General features: G+C 51.7%; 2 protein-coding genes across 2 annotated transcripts; one reads left to right on the forward strand and one right to left on the reverse strand.

Moving 5' to 3' along the window:
- Positions 1-5,974: 5,974 nt before the first annotated feature.
- Positions 5,975-19,386, reverse strand: PHF7 (PHD finger protein 7). The gene is made up of 11 exons (XM_058678732.1): positions 18,863-19,386; positions 17,544-17,656; positions 16,835-16,884; positions 15,020-15,111; positions 9,419-9,520; positions 8,926-9,050; positions 8,376-8,535; positions 7,602-7,708; positions 7,143-7,259; positions 6,703-6,824; positions 5,975-6,483 (listed from the first exon to the last, which is right to left on the reverse strand). Exons 2-11 carry the CDS (start codon positions 17,585-17,587, stop codon positions 6,275-6,277), a joined length of 1,128 nt encoding a protein of 375 aa, XP_058534715.1. The 5' UTR covers positions 17,588-17,656; positions 18,863-19,386; the 3' UTR covers positions 5,975-6,274.
- Positions 19,387-19,640: 254 nt separating this feature from the next.
- On the forward strand, positions 19,641-27,426 carry BAP1 (BRCA1 associated protein 1). Its single transcript, XM_004581524.2, has 17 exons — positions 19,641-19,762; positions 19,860-19,889; positions 20,020-20,074; positions 20,918-21,050; positions 21,443-21,562; positions 21,951-22,012; positions 22,106-22,248; positions 22,493-22,571; positions 22,953-23,076; positions 23,364-23,511; positions 23,875-24,059; positions 24,502-24,635; positions 25,182-25,660; positions 25,753-25,913; positions 26,096-26,188; positions 26,272-26,344; positions 26,546-27,426. The coding sequence occupies exons 1-17, from the start codon at positions 19,726-19,728 to the stop codon at positions 26,677-26,679; spliced, it is 2,190 nt and encodes a 729-aa protein (XP_004581581.2). The 5' UTR covers positions 19,641-19,725; the 3' UTR covers positions 26,680-27,426.
- Positions 27,427-27,490: the final 64 nt, after the last annotated feature.

A 27,490-nucleotide genomic window follows, 5' to 3' on the forward strand; every position in this document is an offset into this window, starting at 1 on the left:
GTGAGAGAATCCTTCATCTGCTGGTTCACTCCCTAAATAGCTGAAACAGCAGGAGCTGGTGGGTCCAAAGTCAGGAGCCAGGAGCTTCTTCTGGGTCTCCCATGTGGGTTGAGGGACCCAAGTACTTGGGCCATCTTCTGCTGCTTTCCCAAGCACATTACCAGGGAGCTGGATCAGAAGTGGAATGGCCAGGACATGAACTAGCACCCATATGAGGTGCCGGTGTGGCACATAGCAGCTTTACCCACTAGGCTGTGGTGCCAGCCCCAAATAATATCTTTTTTGTGGAAAAAGAAAAACAGCAGAGTAGGTGTTGCTGTATGGAGGGTTTAGCAATTTAGCACTATTTGGGATTTAGCCTTTATTCCATGTCAGAGTGCTGATTTGAGTCCCAGCTACTCCAGACTTCTGATGCAGCTTCCTGCTAGTTCACCTGGAAGGCAGCAGATAATGGCTCAAGTACTTCGGTTCCTGTCACCCATGTGGGAGCCCTGGATGGAATTCCTGGCTCCTGGCTTCAGGCTGGCTCAGCCCTGGCTGTTGTAGGTGCCTGGGGAATGAAATCACAGACAGAGGATATCTTTCTCTCTGTGTCTCTCCCTCCCTCTCTGCCTTTCAGATACATAAATCTTAAAAAAGAAATATGGCCACTCTGCAGTTTCTGGTCTCTAATTGCTATGTTGTTTTGCTCGTGGTGATGGTGGTGACGGGGAATGAGCAAGGGGATAACCTTGGCACACAGCTGGCTCCTTGGAACGGCACTCCCTGGCTTGGTCACTACAGCACCCCCCTTGTAGTGGTTCCTGTGAGGCTTGGCATCACCTCCAGCCCTGCTGGTACATTATTTCTGGGTTCCAAACTGACATCAGTTACTCTGTGTGTTCGTACACATTGACAGATGTGCCAGGCAGAAAAGGAACAGAGGGCCCAGTGCGGTAGCCTAGTGGATAAAGTCCTTGCATTGTATGTGCCAGGATCCCATATGGATGCGGGTTCTAATTCTGGTAGCCCCATTTCTCACCCAGCTCTCTGCTTGTGGCCTAGAAAAGCAGTCGAGGACGGCCCAAAGCCTTGGGACTCTGCACCTGTGTGGGAGACCCAGGGAAAGCTCATGATTCCTGGCTACTGACTTTGGATCAGTTTAGCTCCGGTTATTGCGGTCACTTGGGTAGAAAGTCATCAGATGGAAGATCTTCCTCTCTGTCTCTCCTCCTCTCTGTATATCTGACTTTTCAATAAAATACTAATAATAACAATAAAAGAGGGAGAAGAGTCATATCATACATACCCTAGGAACTGGCAGCCACCATGTTGGGTAGAGAGTAGAGTAGCCAGGGAGAGAAGGGCTGTTTGGGGCCTACAGGGAGAGCCTCTGGGGCAGGCTGTCTGAGGGTGCACTTGCAGTGGGAAGTCCAGTAGCATTTATGCTCATCCCTAAATACAGCAAGAACACGCCTGATGTAATGGACTCGGTGAATGTGGACAGAACAAGTGAGAAGCACGAAGTCCCGCACCATCCCAAGACAGTAGTCAGCTGTTGGTTAAACCACATTGAATCTTCCCAGTCAACAGGTTACCTTGTTGGTCACCACACTCACAGTGCCCTCTGGTGTTCAGCAGCAAAACAACAGGCTTGGGAATATGTTAGAACACACCCATGGAGGCAACAGAGGTCAAATGGTCACTGAAGGTGAGCTCCTGGGCCAGCACCAGAACGGGGGAAAAAAGGCAAATAAGGCTGCCAGCCTGTCAGGGCTTCCAATCTAGACAGAGGGACAGGTGCACAACTGCAAGTCAGACAAAAGGCCATGGGCCAGACGGGGTACAAGCAGTGGCCAGAGAAGAGTGGCCAGGCCTGAAGAAGCTATTCTCATGGCTGGGTTCCATGAACTAACAATTGCAGAGGGTTAGGGCTCCATACACAGAGTTCCCTGGGGAGCCTGGGGCAGAGGGCCAACGGGAGGTGTAGTCTGGCAGGTGCAGTGGGGTGGGGCTATATTTGTGGAAGGTCCTAGAGGCCAGTCCAGCAGGGCTGTCTAAAGCAAAGAGCTGGCTGCTGACTGATGGGAGCTGGTGGCAGCTGTCAGGAGAAATTTGCTGCAGTGCTGGGAGGCATGGGGGTCTGAGCTGAGCCCTGGAGGTGGGAGGGAGAAACAAGCAAACATCTACATGTAACAGTCCCCTGGACAAGCAAGAGGGCAGCTGAGCAGAAGGTGAAACAGAGGGGAGCTCTGGCACTTAAGATTTTCATATAAAGGTATGGATCAGAGGAAGGGAGAAAAGTGCTTTATGGATTGAGCAGGGGTGACTTCCTCCGAGAAGGTACAGTTTAAGAGAGACAGGAAGTCATACTACGGGAAGAAAGTCTGCAGCAGGATGATGAGAGTGGTCAGCAGTGGTGGCTGTGTTCGCAGCATTGTGGTTTCCACGTGATGTGTCAAAGATGGCGTTTTACCTGTACAATCTTCCTCCCTCAAACCCTAATGGCCCGGACAGATTGTGAGCACAATACCTCACCAGTTTTCCTCAAAATGTTCGAGGTCATCACTAGCGAGGGACGTCTGACAGTCACAGCCAAGAGTGGGATGACTAGACTCCGTGTGGTATCCTGGAACAAGGAACAACAGGTGAAAACCAAGAAAATCTGACACAGTGCAGTGTGAGTGCTGGTAAGTCAAGAATGCAACAGGCTGGTGTTGTGGCGCTGTGACACAAGCCACCATTTGCAATACCAGTATTCTGTATGAGCACTGGTTCAAGTCCCAACTGTTTCACTTCCTATCTAGCATTCCTGCTGATGTGCATGTGAAGGCAGCAGATGATAGCCCAAGCACTTGGGCTCCTGTCACCCCCACAGGAGTCCTGGGTGGAGTTGAAGGTCCCTGGCTTCAGCTTGGTTCAGCCTCAGCTATTACGGCCTTTTGGGGAGTGAACCAACGGCCAGAAATTCTCTCTCTCTCCCTCTGTATCTCTGTAACTCTGCCTTTCAAATCAATAAATTTTTTAAAGATTTATTTTTATTGCAAAGTTAGATATATAGAGAGAGGAAGAGAGACAGAGAGAAATATCTTCCGTCTGATGATTCACTCCCCAAGTGACCACAATGGCCGGTGCTGCATCAATTCGATGCCAGGAGCCAGGAACCTCCTCCAGGTCTCCCATGCGGGTGCAGGGTCCCAAGGCTTTGGGCCGTCCTCGACTGCTTTCCCAGGCCACAAGCAGGGAGCTGGATGGGAACTGGAGCTGCCGGGATTAGAACTGGCGCCCATATGGGATCCTGGCGCATTCAAGGCGAGGACTTAAGCCGCTAGGCCACGCCGCCGGGCCCTCAAATCAATAAATCTTTAAAAGAATTATAATAATGTATCAACATTGATTTATTAGTTGCGACAAATTTACTATGCTAACATAAGATGCTAGTCTGGAGGAACTGGGTCTGGGATCCAGAAGACTCTATTATTTTTTTTAAGATTGTTTATTTTTAATTAGAAAGGCAGACTTACAGCAAGAAGGAGAGAAAGACTTTCCATCCACTGGTTCACTCCCCAAACGGCCATATTTAGCTAGAGCTGAATCAATCCAAAGCCAGGAACCAGGAGCTTCTTCTAAGTCTTCTATGTGGGTACAGGGTCCCAAGGCTTTGGGCCATCCTCCACTGTTTTCCCAGGCCACAGGTAGGGATCTGGATGAGAAGTGGAGCAGCCAGGAGGTGCCCACATGGGATCCCAGCACTTGCAAGGGGAGGATTAGCCAATTGAGCCATCATGCCGGGCCCTATACTTTTTCTGTCAGTCAATGCTGGTTTAAATGGAAAGTTTATTGAAGATGAACCCAGTTATTTAGTGGAGAATGATTATGTAGGCCCACAAGGAGCAGGAGCTGTTCCAGTTCAGGCTTTCTACTTTCTGAGAAAGTGGTGTTGGCCATTAGCATCTATGGAAAGTAAAAGGATATAGAGTGAGAAATGGCAGGGCTGTGTGTGTCCGCACTCGCTGTGTGCTGGCCAGCAGGTGCTCAATGCCTGGTGACCTAAAGCCACTCTGTCACCAGCTCCACCCTCCACCGACACCTTAGCTAGAGAGCAATGTTAGAGGCCATGCCTTGTGGGAAAAAATGGGATTTGTTGCTCTTAAATAACAAATAGACTGCTTGTGGTCTGGGAAAGCATTTGAGGATGGCTCTGCACCTGCATTAGACTTGGAGGCTGCTCCTGGCTACTGGCTTTGGATCAGCTCAGCTCCGGCCATTGTGGCCACTTGGGGAGTGAACCAGCAGATGAAAGATCTTTCTGTCTTGCCTCCTCTCTGTATATCTGACTTTCTAATACAAATAAATCTTAAAAAAAAAAAAAAATCTGGCCCGGCACGATCGCATAGTGTTTAAAGTCCTTGCCTTGCATGCGCCAGGATCCCATATGGGCGCCGGTTCTAATCCTGGTGGCCCCGCTTCCCATCTAGTTCCCTGCTTGTGGCCTGGTTAGGCAGTTGAGGACAACCCAAAGCCTTGGGACCCTGCACCCACATGGGAAATCTGGAAGAAGCTGTTGGCGCCTGGCTCTGGGCTTGCCCCCAGCCCTGACCTTTGCAGCCATTTGGGGGAACAAAGCAGCAGATGTCTCTCCTCTCTATCTCTGTACATCTGCTCTCAAAATTTTTTTGTTTTAAAAAGAAAAGTTTCAATCTAGGAAGGACCTTTCAGTTGAGAATTATCAGTACAAGAGTTGACAAATTTGAAATGTTTCTTGGTACTTGCAGAGCTCTTACAAAATCTCCTTAGACGTGCAGATAAGGGAGTACAGCATGGAGTTGTCAAACCCATGAAGAACCAGAGCACAGTCGTGATGACAGGTGTGCAGGAGGCCAAGGGCAAGCCAGCTCAGCAGTGGAACTGGGAGGGGGCAGCTGATGGCGACCCAATGCCAGGCTTGTGTGGAGAACTGCATTTTGAGGTTGTTTCATGGTCATTGCAACAATGGGGAAAAACCTATAGGTACAAAGAAAGCAGCAGTTATTAATTCAGGAAGAAATACAACTGGTATGAGGGGCAATGGCAATCACGGCGGTCAGCATTTTCATAGTTGTGGCAATGCAAACACTGCAAGTTCAGAAACACTCTGATGCAACCATATGATGGTGAGAATGAAATGGCAAGATTCTAAAGGTGCTTAATCTTTTGTAACATCATAGGCAACATCACCAAAGGTGAGCAAATCAACACATGGCTAAAGGAAATACAAAGTAGACATTCTTAGGAACCAGGCCTAGAAGAAGCAGGGGAGGGAACGCCGAGGCTGGTCTTTAGTGTCAGCCCTTTGGTACTATTAGACTTTCTGAAGTGTGTGCTACTTTGCTCATCTACTTTAGTAACAGCAAGAGACACAAACACTCCCTGCTTGATGCCTGGCAGACGTGGTCAAATCCAAAGGCAATTGCAGAAGACATTCTGTGAGTTAAGTCTGCAGGGACAACACTGGCCTCCACCATTTGTGACAGTGGGTCTGACTTCCCACTAAACCAACTCCCGTGAAGTGACAGAAAACCTGCAATCATTAGGACAGGCTCCATTTAGTGTCTCCCTAGGTCTTTGGCCAGGCTGCTACTGCAGCTGCCTTCCTCATGGGAGTTTCCTGCCATGCAAACGCAAAGGTCTGCTCTGGATGGAGGCGCTCAGGTCCCCAGGCAGTGCAGGCTTGCTGGGCCCACAGTTCAGCCTGCAACACAGCAAATCTCTGCTGCCCTGGAGGAGTTCAAGGCCTTACACCTCATGGCAAGGGCCCATTTGCTGCCATACATATTTGTATAATAAAAATCTTTGTCTCTGAAATGCCACTTCCCCCGCAAATGGCACACACACACACACACACCACCCCAGGGAGCCCACTGGTGTTTTAGCTCAGAGTCCTACCTCACTTCATGGAGCAGAAGGTAAGAGTTGTACCCTCCAGTTTCTTTAGAACGCTAAACAAACTTCAGAGTAAGTTTGTAAGGAGACACCAAAGGAGAGAAAAGCTTTATTTGCAGAGTAACAAATGTGTGTTAAGTAGGAGGCAGGTTCTGACAGAGGCGTCTAAGTGAGGAAGAGTGACAGGGCTTAGGGCCCAAAATGTGGCCCTCTAGGGGCATCTCTACCTGTTCCTTGCTCCTCATGTTTCCCAGGGGCTGGACCACCTGCCCCCCTCCCTCAGCTCACAGTTCCCCGGTGCCTCTCCCCAAGGCCTAATGCAGAATGAGAGCTACATCCCCAAGGCAGACTTGCTAACTGCCACTCAGAGCTGTTACTTGGACTTTCTGCCACTCTTGGTGACTTTAACACCCTTGGGCCTCCTCCTGCCACCTGACTCCGGCTTTTCTAACAGGGAAGGCCCTGGCCACTGAGTCCAGGAGGGGCCTGGCCTCTCATCCAGGCTGTCTCTGCAGATGGGTTCGGCTGGCCGGCAGGTGCTGCTGCAGCAGGGGGCGTCACCTGAGTTCTCAGGTGTGCAGTCTGTGGGGAAAGAAAGGCAACAGTCGGAGTGGAGTCAGAACTCACCCTTCCACTCCTCCCAAGTGCAGGTCACTCTGCTCTTCCCTGGCCACTGTCCTTCAAAAGCTAAGGGTGCTAATGGACACTGCCCCTACTCTGGCATGCCTCCTGCCTCCCCAGGAGACACATCTGCCCTCACCTGCACTCTAGTTCTCAGGCCAGAGCACCTCACCTTCTCACCTGTGCCCAAAGCAGGTGAACATTCAGCACACTCCCATTTCTTGCTGTTGGATCTGAGGGCGGAGCAGCCCCTGTGGGTCCCATGGGATCCGCATGTAGCACACAAAAGAAGATGCCACCGCCTACAGGGAGAGCAGAGGAGAGGATGTGAGGACAAGCAGAACACTCTCAGTTATCAGTCCCACAGCAGAAGGGTGAGATCCTAAGATCAGGACCAGCTCCTTGCAAGGCAGACGTGGAAATCAGCACTGGGGCCTCTCTCCACTAAGCACTGCTGTCTTGCACATGCGCTTTGCGTGGGTGAGGTGGGACTTAGCCAACGAGGTACACCCCAAGCTGTGCAGACTAGAGGCAGTGTCTTGCCGATGATGGCTGTGCCAAGGCTTGACTTCAAGTGGGCATGGAGGGGAGCCCACCTGGCCAGGGGCCTTTCTCCCTACCCTTCCTCCTCAAAGCTGTCTCGGCCTCCTTCGTACAGACAGATGGGGGCATCGCAATGCTGATAGCGCTGATACAACTCAGAGAAGGCCCCTGGCTCCAGCTCCCAGGCGGCGTCTCTACAAGGGGATGGGAAATGGCAAGTAAGGAACACAAGGCTGGTTGCTGAAGCCTCAAGTTGGCCTGGGAGGAACTGGCAAAAATGTCAAGTGTGGCAGTCTGTAGGGGGGAGTGGTGTGTGTGTGTGTGTGTGGCCCCTTAGTTCCAGAGTTCAAGAGCCCACACTCCAGGGGAATGCCCATCTCGGACACATGCCTCCTGCCCACCTGCTCTTCCTCCCACTAATTATAAGCACTCCCTCTGCCCACTGCCTGGACTGCTTTCACTGCATAGCAGGCCTCAGCCATCCCGGGCCTCTGAGCTTCCCTCACACTGCGGCCCTGCTGCAGAGTGCAGGCTACCTGTCTGGAATATGGATTCCCATCCTCAGCATTTCTTGAGGGAACTCTTCCCGGTTATTACACTGTGGACATTTGAAGAAATGTTTTGCGGAGGTGTGGGCGTATTTCTGTAAGAAAAACATGGGAGACCTCTGAGCTTGCTGAAACTACTCCCACCCTCCCTCCAGAAAGTAGACGTCGTTCAGAGTGTTCCAGGAGGAGAAGCTGGGGTGGGCTCAGGAGAGGGCTGCAAATCCTCTACTCAGATCTGGAACCCTAAGACTAGCAAGCAAGTGCCCGGCATGCCTCACTTGACCATCCTCTCCGGCCAAGGCGCTGGGCAGGGCCAAGCAGGGGTCAGGGACCTACAGACAGGTCTATCTCCCTTTTTGTTCATTGAGGAAGTCAGGCTGATTGCAGTTCCTTGACTTATGGCAGGTCCTTTCATTCTAGCAATATTGTGGATTTGGCTCAGTCTACATGTGTTGGAATGAGCTCTTACAGACCCAGGATGGACCGACTTTGTTTTTTTTTTTTTTAAGATTTATTTTATTTTTATTACAAAGTCAGATATACTGAGAGGAGGAGAGACAGAGAGGAAGTGGAGCTGCCGGGATTAGAACCAGCGGCCATATGGGATCAAGGTGAGGACCTTAGCCACCAGGCCACGCCGCCAAGCCCGACCGACTTTGTTTTAACTGCCCGCAACCTGCCCCACCCCAAAGGCCTCTCCAGCAAGGAGTGCGGAAGCTGTGGTGTGTCCAAGCAGTGCCAGGCAGGCTGAGACAGCCCCACCTGGATGCACTTGCGGTGGTAGACAGCTTGACTGCAGCACGGGCTCTGGATGTTCTCAACGCTTGTCTGGGATAAATCTTCACAACACAACACACAGCTCTCCTCCCCCAGGTCCTCCTGATGGACGTTCTGTGTTGGACGATGTTTTCCACAAAATGATCTGCGGCACAGTAAAAAAACACATATGGTTTCTGGCTTGTTGTTCACATAGCCTTGGAAGGATCAACAGCCAGGCAGGCAGGGACAGCCACATGCCTTCTCACGACCATTCAATCCCCAGGGACTGTCCCCACAGCCCCCTGCTCCTGAAGCCCCACTTAGCTCTGCACAGCTGGTTGTAATTTAAGGCGGGGTTGATGGGAAGCAAGAAGAAACGCCTGTGAAATACCCAAGTCCAGGCAGTGTTTCCCGTTACTGAACAGAGAAACACATTCACATCAGAGCAGGCCCTGGGAGAATCAGGCTCCGCTGCCTTCCATGGCTAAGGGGCCTATGACAGCAGGTCCCTTTCTCCACTTTCCCCACTTCTTCTCCCCCTTTCCCCACTCACTTGTACTCTCCAAAAAACTGCGAAAGGCACCCCTTTTCTCGGCCACAAGGCAGGTGGAAGTTTCTGACGCACTGCTCCTTCTGGCAGTGGATGGCTGCTCCCTTCTTCTTACACACAAAGCACACCTGTCAGTGAGATCCCAGACAGCACGTGGGCCTTGGGATAGGCATACACACACACCACGCTCCCCAACCCACCCACCCCGGGGCACATCTTTCTGCAGAGCAGACATTCTCTAAAGCAACAGCCACCCTCAGTGGTGTAGACAACTGCAGGGCAACCTGAAGCCGCTTGGGATGGTGCTCTCGGCTGGCTGGGATCACCCGCTCTTCGCATGCGACACTTCAGAGAGGACTGAAGACAGGGACCCATTGGGAAACCTGAGTCCTCTGACCTCAAAAATGACAGCCAAGGAGAACAGAAGCAGGGCGCTTGGCAGGGACTTAACAAGAGGCCTACCCCAAGCTGAGGTGCCCACGTCAGGTCCTCTGACCTTCTTAGAAGCCCGGATGGCCTCTTTCTTGATATCTTCAGGCAGGAATCCGTGGAAACCTCTGTTGGAATGGCCCCTCTGAGGCAGCTTGCTAGACAGAATCTGAGGGGTGGGGCAGAATCAGGGATCAACACCAGGAAGTGGTCAAACGGCATGGCGGGGCAAGGCTAAGGAACACAGCTGATGGAGTCTACTCGTTTCCATTCACAGGGCAATTTATTTAGTAACAAAGGCTTTTGTGACACTCTGTTGGGTACTCAAAGCACTTTACTAAAGAAAAGATTTATTTCAAAGTCAGAAATAGGGAGACATCCACACACACAGATCTTCTATCTGCTGATTCACTCTCCAAATGGTTGCAATGGCCAGGTGCTAGGTCAGGCCAAAGCCAGGAGCCAAGAGCCTCCTCCAGGTCTCCCATGTGGGTGCAGGGGCCCAAGCACTTCCCAGGGAAGTGCTGCCTTCCCAGGGACATTGGTAGGGAGTTGGTTCAGAAGCAGAGCATCTGGGACGCAAACCTGCGTGGGATACCGGCACTATAGATGGTGGCTTGACCCCTTTTGCCACAGGGTAGACCCTAGCCCTTTTTAGTATTTTTTAAAATTTTTTAATTTTTATTTTATTACAAAGTCAGATATACATAGAGGAGGAGAGACAGAGAGGAAGCTCTTCCGTCCGATGTTTCACTCCCCAAGTGAGCGCAACCGCCGATCCGAAGTGGGGAATCTGGAACCTCCTCCTGGTCTCCCACGTGGGTGCAGTGTCCCAATGCACTGGGCCGTCCTCAACTGCTTTCCCAGGCCACAAGCAGGGAGTTGGATGGGCCCCCTTTTTAGTATTAATTCAGTTAATCCTCATTAACAACTCCAAAAGGCAAGTAGCACTCTCTTCATCTCATGGCAGGACCCGTCGAAGGTCACAGTACTGCCGAACCTGAACTCTGGCTTCTGGGCTCTGTGACCTCTCATTCACCGAGGGTTGAGTGCTTCAGGATAGCATGCCTCTGGTGTCGGCTCATGACGCTGAGTTACAGGTGCTGTCTCGTTCATCTGTCTGCCAGAGGGGGCCCCGCTGATGCGCATTATGGTGGACTGGTTGGGCTCATGCAGCAAGGAGGAGCCAAGCTGGCGCTCATATCCAGGTCTGCGGAGTTCACATGCTTACCACACTTTGCCAAGAAACCCACTTCTCAGAGTCCTGGGCTTCCAATGCCCCTGACTACAGTCTTTCTGCCTTGAGGGGGAGGGGAAGAGATTGCACATTCCTTTCAAAAGTACATTTTTTTTCTTAGTTTCTTAAATGCTCTAAAAGTATAATCAGGAATGGGAAATTCAGACAAAAGAAAAGCCAAAATATTCTGTTACATATACTGGAAGAATCTCAACATCCCACTCCCAGCTCCTAGAATCATCCACAAATAATGCAGAAGGTCGGGACTGCCAGCAGTAGCTGTGTGAAACGTGTAACCAGAGCTCCAGTTATTTCCTGTAGCATTGTAGAGAAAGTGATCCTACAAGGTTAGACTCAAGGGCACTGGGATAATTCCCACTCATGTGTAAAATATCAATGACAGGGATCAGCGCAGTGACATAGCAAGATAATCATCCACATGTGGCACCAGCATCCCCTATGGACGTCAGTTCATGTCCCAGCTGCTCTACCTCCTATCCAGCTCCCTGCTTACAGCCTAAGAAAGCAGCAGAGGATGGCTCACGACCTTGGGGCCCTGCACCTATGTGGGACACCTGGAAGAAGCTTCTGCCTCTTGACCAGATCAGCTCAGCTCTGGCCATTAGCAGAGGGAAGATCTTTCACTCTCTATAAAAATCTGCCTTTCAAAAAACCCCACATATATATACATATACATCACTTACATGACATACATTTTTAGTACTAATTCTCTCAGGATTTCAGGATTTTTTTAAGATTTATTTATTTATATTGGAAAGTCAGGGTTACAGAAAGGAGAGACAGAGATCTTCTATCTATTGTTTCACTCCCCAAGTGGCCACAATGGCCAGAGCAGAGCTGAGCCAATGCAAAGCCAAGAGTCAGGAGTCTCCAGGTTTCCCATGCAGGAGCAGGGTCCCAGGGCTTTGGGCCATCTTCCACTGCTTTCCCAGGCCACAAGCAGGGAACTGGATATGAGGTGCAGCAGTACGGACATGAACCAGCACATGCACCCTGAGAATTTAGCCAGAGCCATCACGCCAGACCCCTATTTTATACTTTAAGCGTTACTCATGTTTTCTATAAGGAATGTCATTTCTACAGACAGAACAATCAGTCATGAATGGTCAGAAACAATCTAGGCATCCTCTAACAGCTGTGTCATACTTTGTAGCATCCCTATACCATGAAACACCAGTTATTGAAAAGAAAACAACTGAATCCATAATGTTCTTTATAGAAAGAAGTCCAAAACCTATAACAAATAAAACAGGATACAAGATATGGTATATAGTTGTTTATTCTTATGTTAAAAATGTATATGCATGTAAATGGATCAAGATTAAGCAAGCCCTGACACTTGGCAGAACTTACAAGAAAGGAAAGCTTTCACAGAACAACTTTCTCATGAGCACAGATGTAAAAATCAAGCAAAATTCAATTTAGCACCAAAGTATACTACCTCGTGACAAACAAGGGTTTATAGGAGGAACTCGAGACTAGTTTAATAGTAAAGAACATAGCAAACTACATTAACAAAATAAATATCAATATTACATCAACAGATGCAGAAAAACCATAGCAAAATTCAACCTACATTCATAAAACTCCCAGCAAGCCAGAACAATCTGACAAAAGGCAGATCTGTGAAAAAAAAGTGTACACCTGACATTGTATTTCAACAGCGAAAACCTGGAAGCTGCCCCCTGCCGCTGGGCAGAGACACAGACAGTCAGTCACTCAATCCTCTTCAGTCAAAGTGAGAGCAACGGTCCTGGAAGCACAGTCAGGGAGGGAGAAGCAAAAGGCAAAAACTGGAAAGAAGTACAACTGTCATTTATAACCAAATAAACAAAACAGGTAAAAATAACTACCTAAACCAATAAGTAAATTTAAAAAGATATTACAGGACAGAAAGTCAATACACAAAAATACATTACATTCCTGTATGTCAGCAACAAACTTGAAGATTAAAATTTAAAATACCATTTACAATAGCTCAGCCACAAAATATTTAAGAATATACTTAATAAAAGATGTGTAAAACTTCACTAAAACTATAAAAATACTGCTGTGATAAATTTTAAGAGATCCAAGTAAACAGAGAAAAATATGTACTCATGGATTGACAGATTCATTATTTGTCAGTTCTCCCAAAATTGATCTATAAATTCAAAGCAATTCCAGCAGACATTTTAAAAAAGAAAAATTGACAAGTTTAACAAGAAATTTATAAAGAAAGAAGGATCTGATAGTCAAGACTCTTTTGGAAACAACACCGTGAGGTTGCAACAACCGAGGCCGTGGGTCAAGGCGTGTGTGGGTCTGTGTGGGTCCGTGTGGGTCCGTGTGGGTCCATGTGGGTCAGTGTGGGTCAGTGTGAGTCAGTGACAGAGACTGCCCTGATGTGCAGATCCACGGCCAGCTGATTGTGTTGACTACAACGGTAATTTGGTGGGTTGGCAGGGATTTCTTGGAACGCACAGAAAGTACCAACCAGGAAAGAAAAAAAGTTGTTCAATTGGATTTCATCAAAATCCAAAGCTGCTTCCTCAAAAGACATCATTAAGAAAAAGGCAAACCACAGACTGGGAGAAAATGGTCTTAACACAGGAAAAAAAAAAAAACCTTAACACAGGAAAACCTTAATACAGGGAAAAAAAAACCTGTTTCCAGAATATATAAACAATCCTTATAACTCAAATAAGATGAAACACCCACTTTTCAAAATGGACAAAAACATTTTCACAAATACTCCTCGAAAGAAAATATGTAAGTGGCCAAACAGCACATACTTCTAGAGTCAAACATGCGAGTGGAAGCTACCATATGGGACCAACACACATCCCATAACAGAGCTAAAAAGAAAGACTGACAATACAAAGTTTTGACAAAAGCAATATGCAGTTGGAACTTTCATAAATTTTGGTAGCATAAACTGGTAAAGCCACTTCGAAAAGTTGACTTGGCAACTTCCAAAGTTAAAATATCTAGTTAGCACACAACCAGTAATTTCACACCTCAGCAAGTGCCCAAGTGAATACACATGTTCACAAAAAGTTTCAACAGAAGTTCTCGAACAGAAATGACTCACATGCCCATCAACGTTTGCATAGAGAAGCAAAGTGCAACACACTCATGCAACAGAAAACTACTAGGCAATAAAAAGGGGCAAGCTACATATGACTGCAAAAACATGCACGGAGCTCCAGAACCTTGTGTCGAAAGAAAGCAGCCAGATCAAAAAGCACAGAAAGAAATAAAATAGGGGTGCTGGCTGGCGTAGAGGGCTAGGCCTCTCCCTGTGGTGCCAGAATCCTATATGGGTGCCGATTCCAGTTCTTGCTATTCCACGTCCAATCCAGCTGCTTGCTTATGGCCTTGGGAAAGCAGCAGAGAATGCCCCAAATGCTTGGATCCCGCACCCACCTGGTGAGACCAGGAAGAGGCTCCTGGCTTCAGACTGACTCAGCCCCAGCTAGTGACCATTTAGGGAATAAACCAGTGAATGAAAGATCTCTTTCTCTGTCTCTCCTTCTGACTGCCTTTCCAATAAAAATAATATTTTTTTTAAAAAAGAAATTAAATAGGCAAAAGCCATCTATGGATTAGCACAGTGCTTATTTCTAGTAGGACTGAATGAGAGGTGACAAGGAGAAACTTTCCAAAATGATGAAAATTTATTTTGACTTGGAAAGTGATTATATAATAGATAATAATCAAAATGTATCCAACTGCACATTCTAAATTGTGGCATTCTATGGTAGGCAAATTATACCTAATAAAAAATTATGGGGGGGGGGCAGTGCTGCAGCACACAGGTAGGTTAAGCCACCCTCTGTGATGCTGGCATCCCAAATGAGCACTGGTTCGAGTCCCGATTGTTCCACTTCCGATCTAGCTCCCTGCTAACTCATCTAGGACAGTAGCAGAAGCTGGTCCAAATGCTTGGGCCCCTGCCACCCACGCAGGAGACCCACTTGAAGCTCTAGGCTCCTGGTTTTGGCTGGCTCAAGCCTGGCTGTTGGGGCCATTTGGAGAGTGAACCAGCAGATGGAAGAGCTCTGTCTCGATAATACTGTCTTCCAAATAAATCAAATATGCACGGGTGGGAAGACCCAGATTTGATTAAAAAAAAAAAACCTGGAAAAAAAGTAATTGGAAGGACATTCCCAAAGTTGATGACATTTTTTCTGGAGAGTGGGAGGAGGATTAGAAGTATTGTTTTTGGAAGATAATTTTTATCGTGCATATCTTATACTGTCAAAATTTTATACCAGGTGCATACTTATATTAGAAAAGATTTTAAAAGAAAAAAGCTATCAGGGAAAACAAACAGGATTATAGAGCTGAAGTTAAACACACAAACAGGAAACTGCCAGCACAGCAAAAACCACAGGACATTCAAAACAAAGGAGGCCTTCTACTCACAAGGCAGAAATAATGCACGCTGAGATTGTCTTTCTGAAGAAACTCCCCTAGCTTCTCAGGATCCCCAGGTTCACGAAGGCATAGCCGGCAAACTGGAAGAGAATGTTGATAATTCATTCAAGGGGCTGATGTTGTGGTGTACCTTGTTAAGCCTCCACCCACCACACCCACATTCCATATTGGAACACTGATTCGAGTCCCAGCTGCTCTGCTTCTGATCCAGCTGCCCGCTAATGTCCCAGGAAAGCAGTGAAGGATGGCCAAATTACTTGAACTCTTGCCACCAATGTGGGAGACCCAGATTGAATTCCATGCTCTTGGCTTCAGCCTATGCAGCTGTTGTCACCAATTGGAGAGTGAACCAACAGAGGAAAGAGCCATCACTTTGAATTTAAACAAAAAAAACTTTAAGAACATATTACAAGTCTGGCTGAAATTGATCATTAAGAACAGAAGAGAAAGATTAAAAATATAACCCTTGGGCCTGCAGTGATGGCTCAGTGGCTATATCCTCATTTTGCATGCATCAGGATCCTGCATGGGTGCCGGTTCATGTCCCAGCTGCTCCACTTCCCATCCAGCTCCTGGCTTGCAGCCTGGGAAAGCAGCAGCAGATGGTCCAAATCCTTGGCACCCTGCACCTGCATAGGAAGTTCCTAGCTTCAGATTGGCTCAGTTCTGGCCACTGCAGCCACTTGGGGAGTGAAGCAGTGGACAGATCTTTCTGTCTCTCCTCTCTGCAAATCTGCCTTTCCAATAAATAAATAAATAAATCTTTTAAAATATTAACTTCTAACTTTTGAGGTATAGGTCTTCCTCAGCTTACACTGGGATTATGTCCTGGTAAATCCACTCTAAGATGAAATATCACGAGTAGAAATTTCATTTATCTTATTTAAAGATTTATTTATTTTTATTGGAAAAGCAGAGTTAGAGAGGGAGAGACAGGCAGAGAGAGGTCTTCCAGCATCTGCTGCTTCACTCCCCAAATGGCACCAGCAGCCAGAGCTGAACTGAGCTGAAGCCAGGAAACAGCAACTTCCTCCAGTCTCCAACATGGTGCAGGGGCCCAAGAATGTGGGCCATCTGCTGCTGCTTTCCCAGGAGCATTAGCAGCAAGCTAGGTTGGAAGTGGACCAATCAGAACTAGAACCTTCACCCATATGGGTGTGCCACAGATGAAGGCATACCCTATTATCTATCCCACCACACCAGCTTCAGAAAATGCATTTAAACCTAACCTACTGTACATCACAGTGCAGCAACACAGCTCACTAGAGTGGGGGCTGTTTGCCCTTGCAATTGTGCTTATGACCAACCAGGAGCTGTGGTTTACTGTTACTGTCCACTGGTAACACAGCATAGCAAGAAGTAGATGACATAACAGTAAACTAGCAGATCCAATCTGAAGCAGTTTTAGCAGAATGCACAGCCCTTTGCACCACTGTGAAGCCAAACCATCACACATCCGAGACCACATGTATTGGGGAAAGCATCATACTGCAGGGATGAAGGCTGGGGTGAGGTCTTAGTTGGCACCAACTCTAGGCTTGTCTGTAACTTTGGTCATCCTGGGAGGAGTTGGTACAACTGCTCACTTTATTTTTTTCGCATCTCAAGTGGTTTTAATTACTCGTTTCTTGAAATTTGAACATGAAATTAAAAAATTACAGATGCTGAGTTATTCTGGATCTCAGAGAATCAGGGAAGGAGGAGGGGTTGACAGCGAGGGAAACAAGTCTACTGTCCCCACGGAAGGCCTTCTTTGCCCAGGGTTGGCAGCAGCAACTGAACGTAACTTCTAGCCTTTCTTACCAGGCCCTGAAGACGCCTTCTGGATTAGCCTCTTGGTCTTGGCAGATTTCCTACACAAAAGAAGCACAGGGTGGACTCTGAGTAACCTGGGGACTATCCATTTACAGATCTGACAAAATACCAAAACACCCTCAGATGAAGACAGCAGCTGCTTTTCACATGTTCCAAAGCACGAAACATTCGTGCTGAACTACCCGGGGACAGGCACCAGATGGTGACTTCCTGCCCCCAACACCTGTGTCACCTGTGTGGACATTTTTACCACGTCTTCTGCCAGTGACACCGAATCTGAGGCAGCCCCATCTTCACAGAGCAGACAAAAGTGAAGCCAAGGGTGGCTGGGCACATTCCACTGTGGGGTGCTATTCTCAGCACTTTACGTGGAGGATTAGCTCCGACACTCTAATAAAACGTGGGTGTTGTGACCAGGCACATTTACGAGAGGCAGGAACTCAAGCCATTAAAAATAATCAGGTGATACCAGGTCATACAGTTAGCACACAGCAGAGCCGGGATGTGGATGTAGGTAGGAGGTAAGGCTCCAGAACCAGCACCTTCCTGGCAGGAACAGGCCTGGGAGACCAAGCAGGGCAGCCTCTGGAGCACAGCAACTGGTGTGCGCTTCACGTGACCCAACCACAGCCCGTGCCACAGGTCCAGCCTGAGCCACAAGGCTGTCGCACAACTTCTCTCATGCAACCTACTCTACCTTAATCTTTGACATTCCTTCTTCTTTTCTTTTAGAGTCTTCATTCGTTGCTGCCTGCCTCTCCTATCTTGAATTCTTCTATATGATTATGCGGACAATATAGGCTCGTCCAGCTATAAATATAAACGGAGCTTGGTCAGCAATTCAATTCTATATTTGGTTATCAAGTTCCATGGGGTCAAGGCGATGGCGCGCTTCATCTCCCAACCTATGGAGCGGAATAAAAGGAACACTCTCAGTATCGAGGCTGATAGTAGCCAATATTTTACAAAATCATGCCAAGAACTAGTCTGGCCGCTGTTTATCAATCTCCACGTGGTAGGTACTGTTACCAAGAGGTGACTGAGGCTCAGTGGGGTAAGCACCTTGCCAAGGTCAGAGTGACTGATACAGATGGGAATTCAACCCAAGGTAGCAGTGCTCCAGGGATAACTCCCTAGCACAGCAGCGTAAAAACCTGTAACTGCTGTGATCTATGCAGATGCATATTTGTTTTTTTGTGCCTTATAAATTCACAAGGAACACACAGGGAAAACGGACTCTTTTTGCACCCAGCTATGGCTCCTTCATTCCACCCAGGTTGTTTCCCAGAAAAGGAGCCGGGGAAAGCTTGGGGCAACAGCTCCCTCTAGCGAGGGAGAGGCACCATCACCAAAAAGCAACTTTTTTGTCTGTATCAGAGACACCTTATCATCAAGGTCAATGGGACCCAAAGTTAGGTTCTCATTACAGGGGGGAGGGAGGACCTCTGAAAGTGCAGGGTAGACTAAATAAATCAGTTGCCACGAGGGCACGTCAGGATTCATTCAGAAGAGGGAGGAGGGTCACACTTTCTAAAAGGCCACCAGAGTCACCTGCGTGGACATTATTACCGCCTCTTCTGCCAACGACACCAAAGTTAGCACTTGGATCCTCGCTGCAGATCCCAAATTTTCCTCGGGGAGTTCCAACTACTCTGGGACTTTTTTTTACCGCCTCTTCTGCTCAGCGAAGCCTGGCTGTCCTGTCCTCCCTCCCTCGGGGACCTGGCTCCATCTCCCTTCCCACGACTCCTGTGGGCTTCGGGATGCTAGCACGCGGGATGTCCTGGACCAGGAGAGCGCCCCCGGCACTGGGGCCATCCTGACCCCTCTAGCAATAGAAAAGAAACCTTGCTTCCTTGAGTGGCATTCTGTGCTCAGTGGTCATTACAAGATGAGACCACCTTCAGAGTGTGAGAGCAGGCACATCGCCAAGGTGGGCTTCCAAAAGCTGCGCCCGTCTGTCATTTCCTTAAACCCCTGGCAGGGGGGTCAGAGGGCTCCCTCAAAAACGCTTACCAAGTTGTGTCGTTGGATATCGGCTGGACAAAGGCTTGATGATTAACAATGATAAATAAACGCGCATTCGGTCCCGCCGACGCCGTCACCGCCAGAATACACAGTGATATTTGGAAAATACGTGTCGGTGTGTGCCCTGGACCTGACAGCCGGAGAAGGGGCTCAAGGGGCATCCCGCGGATGCCTGACCCGGCTCATGTCACGCCAGCCGGGGGTGAGGGTGGACGGAGGGTTCAGGAACCGGCTGGAGGTCGCCTCCGCCGCTCCCTCCTTCCTCACGGTAGCTCTCGGGCCGCCGCTCCGTGCCCGGGCGGCCCACTCAGCTGTTGGCTGAGGACGCCGCTGTCCGGGAGCTTTTAAGATTATTCGTGGTCACAAGCCGTGGTCGCTTCCTCACGGCGGCCGCCCCGCGCGGTGACTGCGCTGCCTAAAAGGGGGAGGGGATGGAGGTGGCCTGGGACACGCGGACTGCGACCTCCGGGGACCGCTGCAACGCCAACCGTTGGCCCAGAGGAACCGCTAACGGCCGCGCGCCCTGCCGGTCCTCCCTCTCCTTTCCCCTTCCCTGCCCGGCCCACGCGCCCCACTCGGCGCATGCGCGCCCGTCTCCGGCCGCGCTCCCTCCGCCACAGCCCAGCTCGCGGAAGAGAAGCCCAGAAGCGGGCGGGGCCGTCGCGCTGCGATGACGTCGTCGCGCCTGCGCAGGCGAGTGACGTGTGGGGCCGGTTGTGTGTGTGTCTCTGTGTGTGTGGGGGATCGAGGGGGCCCCGGGGGCTGTCGGGGGGGTGGGGGGAGCTCCCGGCGGGGGCGGCGGTGGGTCGGCAGGGCCTGGACATGGCGCTGAGGGGCCGCCCCGCGGGAAGATGAATAAGGGCTGGCTGGAGCTGGAGAGCGATCCGGGTGAGGAGGGGGCCGGGTGGGCCAGGGACTTGGGGAGGCCGATGGGCTTGGGGCGCCCCGGCTGATCGCCCTCGTCTCCTCTTGTCGCCCCACCCAGGCCTCTTCACCCTCTTGGTGGAAGATTTCGGTAAGAGCTTCGCCTTGGCCGCTAGATCCGGGCTGCGCGGGGGGCCCAGCCCTGTGTCCTCGCTCCAGGGCCTGGGGCTGCTCTTGAAGGCTGCTTTTTTTTATTTATTCAATTTTTTCCCTTACCGAAGGTGTCAGAGGCGTGCAGGTGGAGGAGATTTATGACCTCCAGAGCAAATGCCAGGGGTGAGTGGCTGGGCGTTCGGGCTGCCCCTTGCATCCAAAGCAGTATCAGGAATCCCTAAACTCCGCATACGGGAGCGTCGTGTCCCCTGTCGTCCCCCGCCCTTTCAGTGCCTGCCTTCTGATCGAGTTGCTATTTTTGCTCTGTCTCAGTTTTCTTTTGTGTTTTCCTTCGGGTAGTAACCCTGCCCCCCTGATAACCATCAGCTGCCTTTTCAGAGCTTGCAACCGGAAGCCCCTAGCATTGGGAAGCACCCCTCCCCCAGGAATGCCGATTAATTACAATGTGCCCACGTGTGCAGTGACTTTACTCCCCGAGTGTTCTGCACACATCATGCGTCAGTTGCTGTGTCCCAGACCCTTTCTGGATGCGCATTTGTTGTGGTCTTGCCATGGTGGTGCTGCAGGATACTGGCCCAGTGACCAATGAAGAACTCTGCCCTGTGAATCCCTGGGCAGTGAGGGGCTGCCTCGGGTGTGCATTGCTGGGGTGCAGGCTTGGGTTTACATTGAGGGTGTGTTTCAGTCAGAGCTTTTGTTCTGGTCTTCTTGCATGGGCTGTGGGTGCCAGATATTCTCTTCCCTTCTAGAACCATAAGCTTTCATAGGGAGGCTGGGTGGGCTCCTGGAGCACCACAGGCAGAATGGATGTTTGTCACCACCTGTGGTGGCTTCTGGGTTTTGAGGGCTCAGGGCTGCTTCTGATGCTTTGAGACAAAGCCTGGTGTGGGAAGGAGGCAGATAAAATCATGTCGGGGGCTCCCGAGTGAGGACACAGTGCAGAGGAATGGAGGCAGAACAAAAACAAAAGAAGGTGTTGACAGCCTGCCCTCTGTCTCTCCCCAGCCCTGTGTATGGTTTCATCTTCTTATTCAAATGGATCGAAGAGCGCCGCTCCCGTCGCAAGGTGTCTACCTTGGTGGATGACACGTCCGTGATTGACGACGATATTGTGAATAACATGTTCTTTGCCCACCAGGTTGGCTGGTCTCTGGGTTGTCAGGAGTGGGAGTCTGCCATTTTCTTGGCTAGGGAAGAAGAAGGGTCGTGGTGGGTGGGGAGGGAAAGGCAGGAAGAGGAGAGAAGCAGATTGGGGGGCGGGGAAGGGGGTTACCAAAAGCCCCTGGCAGAAAGAACTGAGCTGTTTACTCATACAAGGAGCATCTTTAGAGAAGGGGCATGTTGGATTTCTCTGTCCTTAACCCATGCACCCGGTTATTGTTAAATGAGCTGGTGTTGTGTGGGGAAGAGGCACTGATGTGGGGTGTCCTCCCTAGCTGTACCCTCTTTCCCACTGAGCATGGGCTTGTGGGCGTTTGGGGCGAGGTGGAGGGGTGCTCGGTCAGAGGGTGACGTCTGTTGCTTTCACAGTTGATCCCTAACTCCTGTGCCACCCACGCCCTGCTGAGCGTGCTCCTGAACTGCAGCAATGTGGACCTTGGGCCCACTCTAAGTCGCATGAAAGACTTCACCAAAGGCTTCAGCCCCGAGGTAGGCTGCCCAACCCTTAACTGTGGCTTGCAGCTACCTCGGCTGCTGGTCATGCCACCACGTGGTGTCTGGCATTTCCAGGCCGTTTCTTCTATAATTCATGTCACATGGGATCCATAGATTAGGGGTAGAAGGCAGTTGGTTCAGGAAGGGACTTTCCCTGGCGGGAAATGTGACCCCCCCCATGTCCCCATTTACTCTTGAAAGGCCTGTACAGGACATCTCTTTGCGGCTCAGAGCTCCATCCACTCCCCCTAGTTCTGCAGGACAATCTGTGCTGTTTCAGTTTCTTCACACCCTCCAGCCTGCACACTGGAGCTTTGCCTGTTACCCAGAGTATACCCCCTCTGTCCCGAGTTTTGACCTGGCCTGGTTTTCTTCCCTCTAGAGCAAAGGATATGCAATTGGCAATGCCCCAGAGTTGGCCAAAGCACACAATAGCCATGCCAGGTGTGTTGGGTACTGTGGTAGTCCATTGATGGTAGGGTGGGGGTGGAGGGGAGTATCACTGGGGGGTGGAGCCTTGACCATGCCCTTCCCCAGGCCTGAGCCACGCCACCTCCCTGAGAAACAGAATGGCCTTAGCGCCGTGCGGACCATGGAGGCATTCCACTTTGTCAGCTATGTGCCCATCACAGGCCGGCTCTTTGAGCTGGACGGACTGAAGGTCTACCCCATTGACCATGGTATGTACCCGGAGTCAGTGGCCTGCGGGGTTAATCTGCTTCCCTTCTTCGGGAGCTGGGGCTCTGGCTGTTAAGTACTTATGGGGGACCATCTGGCAGGGGGTGGAGTGGGCCCTGAGAACATCAACCTCTGGCCTGCCTGACCCGCTTGGGGCTCCCTGGTTCAACTCTAGCTTCCTTCACACCTCTGGCCTGTCTAGACTTAGATTCCTATTTGCCGGCTCCTCGTCTTGCTCTCCTCCAGGGCCCTGGGGAGAGGATGAGGAGTGGACAGACAAGGCCCGGCGGGTGATCATGGAGCGCATCGGCCTCGCCACAGCAGGGTAAGGGCCCTTGGACTGCCTGACCCTGTGCTGGTCAGCTGGGCAGCCTTTGGGGGAGGCAAGTGACTGGGTGCATTTGGCAGAATCAGACTTAGATTTTCAAGCCTCCATCCACTTGCCATTTCCTACCTGGGCTCTTTATGGCCTTCTCCTGGAGGGTTAGTGGAGGGGTGGCTCATCTCCTACAAGTAGCCCCTCACACAGCTCTTGGGTAGGCACCAGCACCAGGTGCTTGGGTGTGCCAGTCTGCCCACCTGTTAGGCTGGGGCCTGTAACTCCAGATGCAGGTGTGACAACAGGGAGCCCTGCAAGGATATGTGTCTCAAGGTGATGGCGTGGACGGGGTGAGACCCGCTCTCATAGCTGTGCCTGTGACCTCAGGGAGCCCTACCACGACATCCGCTTCAACCTGATGGCAGTAGTGCCTGACCGCAGGATCAAGTACGAGGCCAGGCTGCACGTGCTGAAGGTGAACCGGCAGACAGTGCTGGAGGCCCTGCAGCAGGTGGGTGCCTCCCCCGGCCACCAACCCCCATGCTGTTAACACCTGTCTGATCCCCACCCAGGGCACATGCACTGTGGACCTGGGCTTCAGCTTACCATCCTTTCTTCTGTGGCCTCAGTAGGAAAACTGGGACTTTGGGAGTGGGGGTGGGAAGAGGAGTCCTGTGTTTAGTGGGGTTTTGGTCTGGCTGTTAGATTTCCCATGAGCGAGCATATGGATCAGAGCCAAGGCCATTGGGTATGTCCTCAGCCCTTCACAGGCCTCTGAGCTTTCCGTTCTGTTCTCAGCTGATCAGAGTGACTCAGCCAGAGCTGATTCAGACCCATAAGGCTCAAGAGCCACAGCTGCCCGAGGAGTCCAAGCTAGCCACCAGCAAGTCCCCTGCGGGACTGGAGGCAAGCAGGGCCCTGGCATCCACTGATGGCACCCACACAGGTACTAGGGGTTGCCTCTGGGACCTCAGGGCCACCCCTTGTAGCTTGGACTCAGGGGGTGGAGGGGAGCGTAGAGTGTGCCCTAAGGAAGGGCACCTGGAAGCAACTGCCCTTCTGCATCCCTGAGCCCTGCTGTGTAGCACACAGGTCCTTTTCTCAAGAAGTCTATTTCTTTCTACCTCCCTATTCCCCCCACCCCTTTATTTTCCTTGCCTTGCTGGGGGACCTTGACTTAGAGCTGATGCAGCGGCTCCCTAGGAAGAGAAGAGGGTGGGGCACAGTACTGTGTTGCAGGACCAGGGAGACTGGGCTTTTCTTGGGGATCCCAGTGAAGATCTTATCTGTGCCTCTCACCCTGTCTCAGACAGTGCAGAGGAAGTGGCTGGCTCATGCCCACAGGCCCCAGCCCACAGCCCTCCTGGCAAACCCAAGCTGGTGGTGAAGCCTTCGGGGAGCAGCCTCAACGGGGTTCCCCCCAACCCCACCCCCATTGTACAGCGGCTGCCAGCCTTTCTAGACAATCACAACTATGCCAAGTCCCCCATGCAGGTAAGTCGGGAGCGCCTTGGCAGAAGTCCCTGTGGAATACTTTGAGAGGCCTCACAGTCTCCCTGTGTGTGGTTTCCCAGTGCCCACCCTGGGCCTGGGTTGGCGTGCCCTGCTGTCTGCTACCAAGGTTCCCTCAGTGGCAAGGACTTACTTGGAGAACCAGGAGGAAGTCCTCGGGTCACAGGGTTATGGGGGTGAGCAGCGAGGGCCTGTTCCTTGGCATGGTTGCACTGGTTGGGTTCTGTTGGCAAGCCAAGGGCGTATATCAGGGCCCTGCACGAGCCTCAGTAGACTTCTGGGAGGGGTAGGTGGGCAGCAGCTTACCAGGGCTCAGCAGGCTCATCGTGGAGAGCCACATTGGCTTCCTCCCACTCTGCTGTGCCAAGCCAGGGTTGGGCAGCGCCTGCCTGTGACTGCCCTGATCACGATGCTGTCTGCCCAGGAGGAGGAAGACCTGGCGGCGGGGGTAGGCCGCAGCCGAGTTCCAGTGCGCCCGCCCCATCAGTACTCTGATGACGAGGAGGACTATGAGGATGACGAAGAGGAGGAGGTGCACAGCACCAACTCTGCCATCAGGTCAGACCCGGTTCTGTCAGAGCAACAGGCTCTGGATCCCACCTCGAATGTTCCTCCTGTGTCTTAGAATGCCTGTCAGCAGCAAACGCTGCACACCTGTAGGGCTCAGGGCCCAGGGGAGGCGGATGTGCACCAGCTGACTCCTCCTCAAGAAAGCTTTGGTGGGCGGAGAGGAAGGCTGCGCTCCTAAACACACCTCACCTAACCATACATGTACTGGGCTGTCCTGCTGGCAGTGGCTCTGCAGCTGAACCTTGGCAAGGATCAGGTGGGACAGGGATGGAAGAGGTGTTGGGAGTAGCAAGGCAGCTTTGCTGGAAGACACAGGCTTGGCCAAAGGCCAGAATTGAGGCCCCTGGAATGGAGGAAGTATCCCTTGGGGGATACTTGGCTACAACAACAGTTCCCAGAGGTACCAGGTGTGGCGTGGCTGAGTTAGGGTGCTTGGACCACATGCCAGGAGCTTCAGGGTCACCCAGAGGCCAGGATGGGTCCAAGGTTTCTAGACGCTGCTGGTGTGGTTACTTGACCTCTTTTGGCCCACAGGTACAAGCGGAAGGGGCCAGGGAAGACAGGGCCGTCGAGTGGCTCCGCAGACGGGCAGCTGTCAGTGCTGCAGCCCAACACTATCAACGTCTTGGCCGAAAAGCTTAAAGAGTCCCAGAAAGACCTCTCGGTTCCTCTGTCCATCAAGACCAACAGCGGGGCTGGAAGTCCAGCGGTGGCCGTGCCAGCGCACTCGCAGCCCTCCCCAACCCCCAGTAATGAGAGCACGGACACAGCCTCCGAGATTGGCAGCGCTTTCAACTCGCCCCTGCGCTCGCCCATCCGCTCGGCCAACCCGACACGGCCCTCCAGCCCCGTCACATCGCACATCTCCAAGGTGCTGTTCGGAGAGGATGACAGCCTGCTGCGGGTGGACTGCCTACGTTACAACCGTGCAGTGCGAGATCTGGGCCCCATCATTAGCACGGGCCTGCTGCACCTGGCAGATGACGGCGTGCTGAGTCCCCTGGCACTCACGGGTAGGCCCTTCTTTGGCTCACTGTCCACTCGGCGCACCCAGGCAGGAGGGACCAAATGGCCACTAAGTAGGTCTTGGGCATTCTCTTCACAGAAGGAGGAAAGGGCTCCTCGCCATCCATCAGACCAAGTCAGGGCAGCCAGGGCTCTGGCAGCCTGGAGGAGAAGGAGGTGGTGGAAGCCACAGACAGCAGAGAGAAGACCGGGCTGGGGAGGCCCAGTGAAGCCCTAAGTGGAGAGAAGTACTCGCCCAAGGTGAGCCCCCAGGACTTTCTCTCCTAATCTTGGCAGTGGGGCAGGCCTGGGCCACTGCTAGCTGGGTGCTTGCCCGGGTAAGTGGTAGCAGGGGCCTTAGGAGGTGTCTCTGGCCGCCTCTTGGTGGAGGGGGGCATTGGTGCTGGTGGCAACCTCAGAGAGACAACACTCGATTTTGGCAGGAGCTGCTGGCACTGCTCAAGTGTGTAGAAGCCGAGATTGCTAACTATGAGGCCTGTCTCAAGGAAGAGGTGGAGAAGAGGAAAAAGTTCAAGGTAGGGACTTTTCTTCCACAGCCTGGTCCTCTGCTGCAGTCAAGGTCAACCAGTGGCACCCTCACTCTTCCCCTCTCCCCCAGATTGACGACCAGAGAAGGACCCACAACTACGACGAGTTCATCTGCACCTTCATCTCCATGCTGGCTCAGGAAGGTTGGTGACCCACGGCTCGTTTTGGTGGCATGCCCTGCTGAGGACCATGTCCCTCAGGTTCCCTTCCCTCACGCCTGCCCCCAGCAGACTGGGGGACATAGGAGAGGTCTGACATCCTTGGCTCCCAGTCTGAGGCTGTGGCTGATGAGTAGATGTCTACTGGGCAGCCAGCCACCTGCTCAAGGTTCTCCACCCCCACAGGCATGCTGGCCAACCTGGTGGAGCAGAACATCTCGGTGCGACGGCGCCAAGGGGTCAGCATCGGCCGACTCCACAAGCAGCGGAAGCCTGACCGGCGGAAACGCTCACGTCCCTACAAGGCTAAGCGCCAGTGAGGACTGCTGGTCCTGACTAGCCTGCTCTTGCCGTGTGGCCCTCCCCGGGGCCCCCTCCCTGCCCACTCCCCCTTGTCCCAGTATTACTGAATGGTTCCAGGCCATGAGCTTAGGCCCCAGAGAATGCGGGCCAGGCCGCATTAATGCCTGGGACCTGGCAGGGGCAGGCCAGCCCCAAGCGTCCTGGAAGCAGCAGTTGGAGTGGGGACACAGCGGGTGCTGCGCTTCCTCCACAGCCGGCTGTGGAATGTCAAGACCCAGCCCTTCTGCCTGGGCAGCAGAACATATATTTTACATATGGAAGACGTCTATTTTTCTGGGCTCCACCTCATCTTGCCACCGTGTTGACATAGCTGGCTTCCCAACGGCTCTCTCCCAGCAGCTGTCATCTGGTGGACCCAGGTCTCTGTGTCCCTTTGTGGTCCTAGGTGCAGAGCCTGGGGAGGCAGCAGCCCTCTGCTCAGGCTGCAGCTGCCAGCTTGTCCCTGTTGTGAGGCGAGGAGGTCTACTCTCTTCTTACCTCTCAGGAGGGAGTGCCAAACATGGAACTGCCTGCTGGGCTCCTGTGGGAGTGGGGTGCCCGTGCAGCTGCTGGGCCCTGCGGCCTGAGCAAAGAGCAGTGTTGGAAAGATCTGGTGGTCTGTAAACCGTCCTGGCTGTAGCCAGGCTGGTGGCGACCAATCTCTGAAGCAGGGCTCTCGGGTTCTTGGCCTTCAGTGTTGGGTCTGGCGGTGGGCTTGCCTGGGGCCCAGAGGAGCCTCCACCCCACCCCTCAGTATTACCATGTCACTGACTCTTAGAGAGGGCAGAG

Source organism: Ochotona princeps, chromosome 21 (genome assembly GCF_030435755.1).
Source record: "Ochotona princeps isolate mOchPri1 chromosome 21, mOchPri1.hap1, whole genome shotgun sequence".
Lineage (NCBI taxonomy): Eukaryota > Metazoa > Chordata > Mammalia > Lagomorpha > Ochotonidae > Ochotona > Ochotona princeps.

Excerpts from the sequence above, each read along its gene's own strand:
- BAP1 (XM_004581524.2), top strand. The coding sequence starts at position 19,726 with ATGAATAAGGGCTGGCTGGAGCTGGAGAGCGATCCGG. Across the intron at positions 21,051-21,442 it reads ACATGTTCTTTGCCCACCAG|TTGATCCCTAACTCCTGTGC; the intron begins GTTGGCTGGTCT and ends TTGCTTTCACAG. Across the intron at positions 26,189-26,271 it reads AGAAGAGGAAAAAGTTCAAG|ATTGACGACCAGAGAAGGAC; the intron begins GTAGGGACTTTT and ends CCTCTCCCCCAG.
- PHF7 (XM_058678732.1), bottom strand. The coding sequence starts at position 17,587 with ATGAAGACTCTAAAAGAAAAGAAGAAGGAATGTCAAAGATTAAG. Across the intron at positions 7,709-8,375 it reads ACCACCGCAAGTGCATCCAG|AAATACGCCCACACCTCCGC; the intron begins GTGGGGCTGTCT and ends TTTTTCTTACAG. Across the intron at positions 6,484-6,702 it reads TTCACCTGCTTTGGGCACAG|ACTGCACACCTGAGAACTCA; the intron begins GTGAGAAGGTGA and ends CTTTCCCCACAG.